General features: G+C 39.3%; 1 protein-coding gene across 1 annotated transcript; it reads right to left on the bottom strand.

Moving 5' to 3' along the window:
• Nucleotides 1-151: 151 nt before the first annotated feature.
• Nucleotides 152-10,375, bottom strand: LOC145771800 (protein disulfide-isomerase-like). Its single transcript, XM_082583530.1, has 12 exons — nucleotides 10,204-10,375; nucleotides 8,801-8,998; nucleotides 8,162-8,292; nucleotides 7,538-7,693; nucleotides 6,982-7,095; nucleotides 6,126-6,257; nucleotides 4,973-5,185; nucleotides 4,381-4,501; nucleotides 3,746-3,921; nucleotides 3,352-3,429; nucleotides 2,948-3,104; nucleotides 152-559 (listed from the first exon to the last, which is right to left on the bottom strand). The coding sequence occupies exons 1-12, from the start codon at nucleotides 10,373-10,375 to the stop codon at nucleotides 399-401; spliced, it is 1,809 nt and encodes a 602-aa protein (XP_082439656.1). The 3' UTR covers nucleotides 152-398.
• Between the last annotated feature and the right edge of the window lie 938 nt (nucleotides 10,376-11,313).

Here is an 11,313-nt window from a genome sequence, read left to right as displayed (position 1 = left end):
AATCCCCACAATCTTCTCGTGCGCGGTTCAGACTATCGGCAAATTTCACTCGATAACCGGCACTGCGTCAAGAGTTTCTACAAGTATGCCAAACTTCCAGGAATAGACGAGGAAATAACCGAGAATAGACGAGGAAATAATTCCAGGAATAACCTATCAAGGCTTTGTCAGTCCAAGGATACAGATTCAAAAACTAATCAAACCAATTACCCGACGTAATGCTGTTCCTGAAGACTTTTGTTACACGTAAAGTTTTCTATGACACAAACACGCTGGATATCAAAGCGCAAACATGCAAGAATAAAATTCTCTATTTCAGTCTTCATTTTTTGTTAAGTCGCCTACACAAACTAATACACGGCGTCACAAAGGGTCTATTTAAAGCTGCGTTGCCGTCATTAAAGTTCCTCGGTGTGCTCATAATGGTCTTCGTGCTCATGCATGTGTTCAAAATCCGCATGTTTTTGGGGATCCATGTGTTTTGGGTCTCTTTCCTCCAGTGGAAGATGATGCAGAGGATGGCGATCCTTGTATGCCTCATCATCGTGAGCTTCATGGCCTGGGGATAAAAGTGCATCAGTCTCGATTCTAACAGATCAACGTAAGAGGTTGTCCATAATAGACGTCCTCATATAATTACAAAAACAAACTACCCCCATGTCCACAATTTTCACCCTCCCTCTGACTGAATGGCTGTACATAAAAGACTAAAGAAGATATTCAAATATATGACGCGTTCTTAGGCGGCTGAAGCGGGATTGCAACCATGTCAATCACATTGTAGCCTATTTGGGTGTACGACTGTACGTACAACAAAAGCCGCATTTCACACCATATTCTGGGTAATAAAATTAAGAAAAACGCCATCATAGTGATATGCAAAAAAATGGGGTAGGCAATTTAACTTAGCCTATTAGAGAACAACTACACGCCCAATTCAATGTTCAAAGAAAATGTATTTTCAATCACTAAGTTCAATTTGAAATTCTTGTTTTGCAGATCGCGATTTCGGGTAGGCTCTTGGCTAGTGATAAATTGCTTAGACTTGTTTTTTTATGGGCAATAGTTTATGTAAGAATAGGCCTACCGAGCCAACAAAATGATTTCTTAAGTGAAAAGATATATTTTATTAGCTGGATGAATTTAATGGAGTCAACAAAACACGGATATCTCAGTTTCTGACCATCACATGCCAACCATATTGTAGACGTCCACGAAAAGTAGAGGCAACAAAACGAATACGTTAGCCTGCAACGTGGTGAAATAGGCTGCAATTCAGCACAGTAGAAACAACTCCGAAACAATTTTAAGGTTTAGAAAAAAAGAGGGTAGCCTACCGGTAATAAAGAAAAACATAACCACAGCAATTTAAAAAATGTGTCGGCCCGATCAAGCGGCGCTGGTTCGACTCTCGGGGTGTGCGCTTGAGCAACGCATGTTAAGGACTGCTCTCCATTCAGCGGCATCTAATGGATGGAATAATTCCCAGGCAACAACACTTTAATAATCGAAAACTTCACTCTGCCAATCTCGGTGACCAGGTTTGCGTCAGTGGTTGAAATCTACAAGCAGCCCATGCGGAACTGCCAGGGATAAGTTCGAGAATACAATTCTCACAATCAGTAGCCTATAGTAAACTTCACAAATGACCTGTGTTAGCCTGATGCAGCGGGTTCGCTGAGGTACCGTAGTAAGTTATTCGTCATTGCACATGACTAGGGAACTGTGTTCCGAAAGCTAGTGCAAACCGCTACAACCACAGCGAACTCGCAGCATCAGGCTAGAACAGGTCGTTAGCATCTATATTTGTGAAGTAAACAACGTTCATGCTGCTAAAAGCGAAAGTCAATCGATTGCAAGCTCAACCCCCAGAGATTAATCTCAACCTTTGGCCTGGTCCTATAGAGTTTGAACCTGCTCTCACCATCTTCAATACAAAATATTAGAATCTTATTGCTAGAGCGCCCGCAACTAGATCTCCATTCGTCAGAAATTTGTGCTCATTTTATTGGTAGGCTACACTAAAATCAACAAAAAGATCATGTTCATTTACGTTTCTCATAATAATTCCGAAATAAACTAAAAGCCTTTTGCTGCTTAACTAACCAACGCGCTTCTTCATGATCTCTCAAGGCCTAACTTACCCCGTCATGCCCGAACTGCTACCACTCTTCATCGATGGGGCTATCAAAACACACCAAATTGCTAACAAAGCAGGCAAACTTAATTATTTCATTTTAGATTGTCCAATGTCCATGGACTGCACTACCTGGTGGCTTTTCAACACAGTTTACCAATGCGGAAACAGATTTAAAAACTGTATAAAAGACAACAAGCTTCAAGTGTAAAATGCCACACGAAACTACTGTTACGGACAATCGTTCCTCAAATGAAACGTCACATAAAACCGTTAAGGTCTCTTACGTAATGGAATATTACTAAAAAATGAGCAGAGATTGCACAATCTTTTGTAACACCTGTAAAACATTGCACAAACCGTTTCAACACCTGTGGGAATTGCTTCACAATGTTTACCACTGTTATGTCACAGAAGCTGATCACGTGCGTTTGAAATATCCCAAGTCAGTTTCGTCATTTTAGATTATTGTCGTTTGAAAGGTTGGTCAAACATTAAAACTGTTTTGCTTGTGCTTACCAACTAGACGAAATTTCCGTCTTTTATCCTAGTAATTTGTATTGTGGTGACAAGTTTTAGTGGCGTACCGCGTTACGCTCCTTTTCGACAGCCTGTAGCTATTTTTTCTTGAAATACAATTCGTGAAGACGTTTTCAGAGGAGTATTTTTTCGGTGTCATCGCATACAGACGAAAGGATCCGGGAATTTTATGTTACAACTTTCCCACAAGATATTATGGTTTTCCGCTGTGACCAACTACCACCAACGCCCACTAAGTGTTAAACAACACAATAGCTAGTCATTTCCTACCGACTGTATGTTCAACGGCGGTTTCTAAAAGTTTCTTTTCTTCTTCTTCCCACTGAGTCCTCCTCCGTTCCTCATCCGCCACTGTGTCCACTGGATGATCATCATCGATGAAGCGGAAGTCATATTCCATTCCTTGATCATCATCTTGTTTTGATTTCTGAAATATTGATCTTGACAAGTCTTTAGTTTTCATGGGATCACATACGACAGTATTGAACTCCATACGACAGTATTTGGGTTACTTTTTATTACAAAATATTTTACTTTTTAAAGAATGAAATCTAAACCCAGTCTAAACCAAAGCTATTGCTCTTCCGCAAACTATATAAGCTACAGATAATCTTTCTTCTTGAAGTGCTAACGCTTCGTTTTCAAAGCAACCGCTTTCCTCATGTCTTACTCACTGCTATTTGATTGGTCCCTGCAGCCATTATGAACGTCCTCATTGCCTCCTTTGTCAAAGACATTTCATATGTTTTCGACTGAAAAAATAATACATAAAAAACAACATTAGGTCACCTTAACATAAGCAGTAGGTTATCGTGTTCTACTGTAAACAGAGTTTATTGGTTAAATTTTTAAACTTAGAGTTACAACGACTGATGGGAAGATGTCGAAAAGAAGTTGACGAACAGGTTGATACAACATGGATGAAAATAACGGAAAAGATTTGAAAACATCATTTTTAGATTTTTAGGATTTCAAGATAAAATTTAGGAAGAGGCACTTGCCTCCCCAACAACATTTCAACAACGTTTTAATTCCGACTAATTATCAACCTTCGTGACCCCTTCTAACCTTTCCATCTGTTGTAAACATTTTGATGGTTGGCACTTTGATGTGGACATTAATTTCACCGTCGTTTGTTGCTATATTCATCTTGCCAATCTTTATTGTGTTGTTTGACCTGAAGTCTTTGGCCAACTCATTGAAGATAGGAAGGACCGCCTCGGATTGTGGGTCCTTTGGGACATCTGAAAGTAAGCGTAGGAGATGTCATTTTCTTCTTGATTCGAGTTTCTGTCGTTCCATTTACACCTCTCGTTTGTGGTTAGTGTGTAGTCAAACTGAACTTCTAATCGTCATTTTCTTTTAGTTTTTAAAATTGCACAAGTCATCAGTATTACACTGCTACGGAAACAAACGAAATGTTGAAAACGTTCAACATTTTTTTGCTGTTTATTTGTGTTCATTTTTCTTCGCCTAAAGAAAAAATAAAACGTATGTTACACTCACTGGCATCACTAGGTTTTATATGTCTAAGATGCAACAAAGTGAACTGAGGGGCGAGTTCAGGGGGCGATCGATACCCCCTTAAAACACAGCAACGTAACTGTATTTACGGTGTTTTTGCAAGGTCGGATTTATGTAGACTTACACATCATCTTGTTTCGTTGAAACAAATTTGTTGGCATATGTTGTAATGAACTTACAATACAACATAAAGACCGTCTTCGACTTGTCATCGATGAATTTCTCATAATTCGATCCCACAATGGTCTTCACGTCATAATTGTCCCAGTCTGATGGCAGAGGATCACTTCTTATGTTTCGCTAAATAAACTGAATGGTTAGAAACATGCAAGTAAATAGGTTAGTTGGAGCAATCAAGGCGGGTTAATATTTATATAAAAATCTTTATTGTGAGCACAGCAGTAGGATAAAATGCTTTTAAAATTTAATCCGAACAGTTTGCAGATGTTAATTGTAAAGACTAGGAACTAGACATATGGGCCGAAACTCGACCAACGTAATCTACTATAGGTCCCACTAGGAAAGAAATGTCTGTGAAAAATTTCATAACTGTAACAATGCAGCAAAAAGCCACCCTTGTATTAATCTTTCTCTCAGCCGCCTTTTCTTTAGCAACCACGCCCATATCATTCAACACGCCTTGTGTAGAGATGCGATGTTTTTCAACAAACAACGTAAGTTGGTTGTGAAACCAGGATCGCATGATTGGAAAGCGAGTGCCTTATCCGCTACGCCACCCCACCGTCAAAATGTAATAGGAAACGTAATCACTTTCAATTTCCCTTCTAGTACGTTCTCTGTGAAGTCAACAAAACCCTGAAGAGAGAAATCTTTCCTCGGTGGCACAAATCTTGAGTGGTAGCGGTCTATTTTGGTCATTCGGTTGCAAGGCACGTCCTTGTTGACATCGATATGAAAATAATCGATCGCTGTGGATTGCTCCTTCAGCTTCAAATCATAGTGAACAAATGTCACCTCTTTGCCCTGAGAAAAAATATATTCAAGAAACTTTACCACATTTTTGTTGTTGTGTCTTTAATTATGTTACTTTACGTCTATTATGACAACACCCATTTTTTTGCAACAGCACAATGAATGCGAATACAACACAGATACGCTACGCAGCTTACAATGCTGGTACTAGAATCACAGCGAATAACTACATGATCGATATTGCAGACACAGTAATCAAACCGGGTTACAATGAAGATGTAAGTTGAAGACAATGAACAGCTCAGCAATAGCTGACTGGTTTTCACCAATGCATTGAATGGATATATTATGAGTTCGATACCTTATCCATTAGGCTAATGCTTAACACCTTAAAATGGAACTACTGTGATATTGATGATGAACTAATGCAATGATGTGATGACATCGAATGCATGATAGCCTACAACTGGCTGCCGAGAAATACAGCCTGATTTGGCGTATTCTGCAAAGTGTTTCAGATTTTGCCAAGTTTTGGTGACTGTCTAAACATTTTCTAAAAAATATATTCTAACGTCTTCTTTACTGTCATCCCCAGGTGACAAAATAGATTCATCAGGCCTTGAAAAATAAAGACAATTTGACTTATAAAACTTCAGTAAGACTGTTAGCCACTTGCTAACGGTCTGAATGAACGTTTTTTGTCTTATTTTCATGATTTTCTACTGCTTTCTCAAATACAATAAAAGAGAAGTCAGAAAAAAGTAAAATAATTTCAGAAAATTTCATGTTTCAGTAGCGGTAGTCAAAACCTGGAAAAAGTGACAAATAAGGTCGCACCTCCTGGTAGCCATGGATTTTGGATACAATATTGAAAAAGAGTTTTAGAGAGGCAATAGACAAGAAATTATAATTGTCTTTGAAGAATGTAGACCAGCTTCACCAGAACACCTATTTGTACATGACCGCTGAACTAGATTCTCGTATATATTACCTTTGTTTGATTTTGATATTTCTTGGCGGCTGTTTTAAAATTTTGGAAAGCTTCGTTGTAGTTCTTCTCATCACTGCTCATGAAAAGAATATGCTGATGAAGTACAGTCAGTTCGGCCAGTCTTCTGGAATACTAAAACAACAAATTCTATGACAAAACTTAATTAAGTTACATTTTGCTGGTTGAGCATAGGCCAGGCTACCGACTGTGAATATATTTAGCTTTAAAACATTTTAGCTATCCAACCAGGAATTTTTAAGAGTCATTTAGAACTTACAATAGGTATGGAACAAATTCTATTATTAAAATCTGCCTGACAATGTACACGATCTGCTGTAAGTCCAACCGGACTGCGCAAAGTCAGAGTTGCATAAAATTATGAAACGAATCTTGATGTTTCGATAAATAGCCTTTGTCTTGGTTTGGGTACGATTTTTGTCTTTTAGCAACGAAATTTCAGATGAAAATGATTGATTGAATCTCTATCCTCGGATTCAAACAAACTTAATCCAGGCAGTTTCGAATACTTATAGCGACTTTGAACCACCGACGTAAGCCCGGTCACCGAGATTGAGTGTTCGCGTGTTGTCTGTGAATTATTATTCACCCACTTGTAGACGCTGAATGAAGAGTAGTCCTTGAAATGCGTTGCTGAAACACACGCCCTGAGAGAGTCAAACCAGCGTCTCTTAATCTTGAATTTTTTTTCGTTCGTAAAGTCAGGCGCTTAACCAACTAAGCTATCGGAGCTTACAAATTGCTCCAAACATAAGTTATGCAAAACAGCAGAACACTAAGAGCAAATCTTGTGGAGCTCAACAAACATTTAAGATCGCTTCTCTGGGCAAGAACCTACCTCGTTTTGATGATTTTTAAAAACCAATGGTATTGTTTCCTCTTCAACAAACTTTATCACTTTTTCAAAGTCTTTGACGTCACCTCCAAAGCTGACTTTTGCTCCGTCTTCAAACTGAAAAACAAAACGACTACAAATTTTAAGCTGATGTGCTTGAAAAGGAAAGTAGTCTAAAACATGTCTTAAAAATATCTTTTTCCCTTTGTTCTTCAGTGTAATAAATGTGAGCACACATTGCGTTTAGCGATCTTTTTTACAACTTTCAATGGCACGGTGCTGTTATTGCGTTAATTTACGCTTCTACAATGTAATGTATAACATCTTCTTTTTTTGTGACTGGTGAGAGCTCTGGCACGGCGATCGAAAGGGTGTCGGTTCAACACCGCTCATGAGCACGCGGCTGTGTCTTTGACAAGACCCTTAAAATATGCCTGAAGGTGGACACGAAGATTGGCGCCCCTGCCTTCCCGTCCACTTGATCCAAATCTTCAACTACCGCACATAAGTTTAGGTACAAGGACAATAGCTCATCTTAAACGAACAAAGCTTGGCTTACCGCTTTAAACACTGAGACCGATCCTGTGACGACGCCGAGATCTCTAGCAAGACTAGCAGTGGTAATGATGGCAAACCTGGGCACTGGCATGTGAGGTGGGTACACGAAATACTCGCTGACTTTGTAAAACGTTTTGAAAGCCGCTTCTGGTGATTTCTAAACAGGAATTATGTAGTAAAGCAACCAAACAACAAACACTGACTGGCAAGTATTGTGATCTACTGAATAATCGACCAGACCAAACCTTATAAGCAAACCATAACGCCGCCTTGCAGAAAATGAAAACGGGTTACACTTGGCTAACAACACAAGGCTGAACAGTACACTTACGTTTATTTTTATTGTTACGAACATTTAAGATTATAGGCATTTTTTGCAAATCACATTGGAGTAGCTTCCAATCACACAATGTACATCGGCAATCGACGAGACATGTGCCGTAGGCTACTGTGCCCTTTGGAATTCAACACCTGGCTTGCTGCAGCCTATATGAGCTACAGTGCTATCCATTTGAATCGCAAAAAAATGTGACCACACGCAAACAGACATGAATTTACATAAACAAAAACTCATACAGTCTGAATAAACTGAAATTGCAAAGAATTTGATTGTTTCGATATTTACCCCTGGAAAGCAACCTAAGACGACACTCGTACTTTTCTTCAAAGATTCCAACTCATGTCCAGTGTTTATCTGCAAAGGCACATTCATAGCCAGGTCCAACCATGTCATCAGTTTATCCACTTTCATCTCACCTGTAACAAGAAGAAAAGGTTTCATATGTCATCAGTTTATCCACTTTCATCTCACCTGTAACAAGAAGAAAAGGTTTCATCAATTATTGTGATGATACATAATTTCGGTAAAACTTAAATCTTCGTTTAGTCAAGTCGAGCACGACGTCACGATAATTGTATGAATAATAGCAACAATTCAACTTGAGTGAATCTTTCGAGTTTCGTTGTCAATTCTTAGGCTACCATTTTATCATTATTAATTTACTTGCTTCAAGACTGTCCATATTTGAGTCAAAATAGAACACGCAAAGACAATGTAGCTTGTAGCCTGTTACGTTGGTGAAGCGCATTGCTCGCCGTAGGCCTGTATCGTTTGTTAGCAACTTCTAAACCGAGTAGATTGATCAGTCGTCAGGAGAAACACAATCTTTCTATTCTAAGTATAAAACAATCAAGATGGCCAGTAAAAAAGATGACGCGACTCCACATAATTGACCTTGTCTACATAACATTTAAAACAACTTACCGACATAATCAAACGTTTTAGCATTTTTGAAAAGTCGGAATTGTGGGGTTCCAGATATTGGAAACTTTCTTATAATTTCGTGTTCTTTGCTCGCATCAATCTTCGCCAAATGGACGACAGACCGGCTGCTCTTCACCCTTTCGAAGATCTTTGCCATGACGTCTTCCTCCACCTGCTTGCTTTCTTTGTCTTTTCCATCTAAGCAAAAAAATACAATAAAAACTGTTGGTTGATGATGTAAAAATACCTTTCCTGCTTTTTTGTCACATCTCTTTGCTTCTTAAGCTATAAATTTGCTTTTTTGTCGTTTACTTCATAACGATAATAATCATGTTTTTTATTTTACTTTGATAGATAGCTATGATAGCTTTGATAGCTATGATAGCTGCGATCACAGATGCGATACAAAATGAAGCAGCAAAGAGTCTTCGAGTCAGCTACTTTCCTGATTATGGCAGGCCATTAAGTGGCTTTACCGAGACACAGCTGGGTGCTCTGCAGCGGTGTCGAACCCACGTCCTGTCGAACGTCGCGCAGACGCTCTCACCACTCGGCTAGGCACCACTCTCTGTTGATGATATATTTGGATTGAGTAAACGGGATACCAACAAAGACAACTATTTATCTCATCTATTATAGTTGTGTCTCGTTATGACACAGTGGATCGCCCACAGCTAATGTAACATCAATGTCTTGAATGAGACTTGTGTTGTCCTCGAACTTTAGAAACTACACAACTTAACGCTTGCTCCTAAGAAACTTCTATCGATTGTAATTTTATATCCGCTTCGATGGCTTATTAAGTTGATGAAAGCCCGACTTTGTGAACAAAGAAACAGCCAAGTCAAGAAGTCATGGTTCACCTCTCGAGGTGTGCACTGCAGAAGCTCTTTTTAATAGCATCTATTAAGCGGCACCTAGTGGATGAATACTTCACAGACAACACGTCAGTCTCGTTGATCATGGTTATGTAGCCTATGTGGTTTAAACCCATTAACTGCGGAGCTGCGAGGTTGCCAAATTTTTCTTTGTCCTAAAATTGTTCTTGCTTTGTTTGCCCATTATTCCAGACATTTAGCCCATAGACTACAATTTACGTTGATCCACACTTTCGTTTGATCATCATTAGTCTGCACTACAAAAGTATCGGTACGACAACAGTTGATTTTTAGTCTATGACAAGTGTAGATAAAATAGACCTTCCTAAATATTTGTCATCAACAGGTGATCGATAACAAAAACGTTGTGCTAGGCCTGGAACAAACTTGCTTTTCATGCCCTACTTTCACCTTTACATTCCTCCTTCTTGTCCTTGCCTTCTCAGCTCTTATCCTAACTTATATCAATAGGTTTTACAGAATGAAAGGCTTGCTAGCCTATATCTTGTTCAATCTAGTACTCACAGTAAAATGTGAAAACAAAATTAAATCGCCGTAAAGCTGCAACGAAATTGTGTTCATCCAACTGCAAATATCCATCTTTTTGTGGGTATAGTTCATTGTCGTCTATTTTGTCAGCATCGCCATAACCTATCAGCAACAAACCGACACAACATATTACAAGTAAACACTGCATTTTGATTATCTTTGTCAGCACAACGGTGGTAGAAAAACTAGATTGTCACAGGAGTCAGATCATGCTAAATAGCTGCTGATACACGTGTGTATAAAGTCGCATAGTTGAATGTGTTGTATTTCCATTGGTGGCTGCTACAATAACAATTCATCAAGTGCGTACGCGACATGATAGCCAAGAGAGTTGATGTTGCTAGTCTGACCAGTACATTACACTGATTGAGCAGTGTTGCAATTACATCATTCGATTTAAAACAAAAAAACTACGTAGGTTAATGCTGCAGAAATTGCACAGTTGTAGGTGTAAAGCGTACGTAGCCTACACGTAAACAATTACGTATGTCTAGGCTACTAGGTCACTCTTTGGACTTTCAGTGATGGATTTTTGTGTGACTGTCTGGTTGTCCTTTGTTGCTGTGGACGCACACAGGCCCACTGTGATAGGCTAAGTCCGACTTATCCACCACAAAAGAAAGCGGTGACCTAGTCCGATCGAGGCCCTAGTATTTTATAGGTTGTTCATCAGGCGGTAGGATGACGCAGCGGATAAGATACTCGCTTTCCAACCATGCAATCCTGGTTCAATTCTCGGGTTAAGCTGGTTGTTGAAAAATACCGCTCACATCTACCCAAGGTATAGCAAATTGGTTGAGCATAATCACTGCTGGAAAGAGCGGCCGAGAGAAAGGAACTGGTCACTTTACTCTCATTAGTGCCGAAGGCTTAGTATATGAGAACCGCATCTCCTCATTTCTCGATGCTTGAATTCCAGTATGGGACTCACCCTTTTATCATCAGGAATCCAGCGTGTGAGAATGAATCTTCTTTGACTCACGTCGGTCCTGCTAAACAGTTACCGCTCCAATACGCAAAATCAGGATCTGGATCGCTCAGCGATATCTGGGTGCAAATAAACTGCTGTTAAAACATCAAATTCGG

The sequence above is a fragment of the Aplidium turbinatum genome, chromosome 6 (genome assembly GCF_918807975.1).
Source record: "Aplidium turbinatum chromosome 6, kaAplTurb1.1, whole genome shotgun sequence".
Taxonomy (NCBI): domain Eukaryota; kingdom Metazoa; phylum Chordata; class Ascidiacea; order Aplousobranchia; family Polyclinidae; genus Aplidium; species Aplidium turbinatum.
This window is presented reverse-complemented; position numbering and strand designations above follow the sequence as displayed.

Excerpts from the sequence above, each read along its gene's own strand:
- LOC145771800 (XM_082583530.1), bottom strand. The coding sequence starts at position 10,375 with ATGCAGTGTTTACTTGTAATATGTTGTGTCGGTTTGTTGCTGATAGGT. Across the intron at positions 7,694-8,161 it reads TCTTAGGTTGCTTTCCAGGG|AAATCACCAGAAGCGGCTTT; the intron begins GTAAATATCGAA and ends ATTCCTGTTTAG. Across the intron at positions 4,502-4,972 it reads TACTAGAAGGGAAATTGAAA|CGAAACATAAGAAGTGATCC; the intron begins GTGATTACGTTT and ends CAGTTTATTTAG.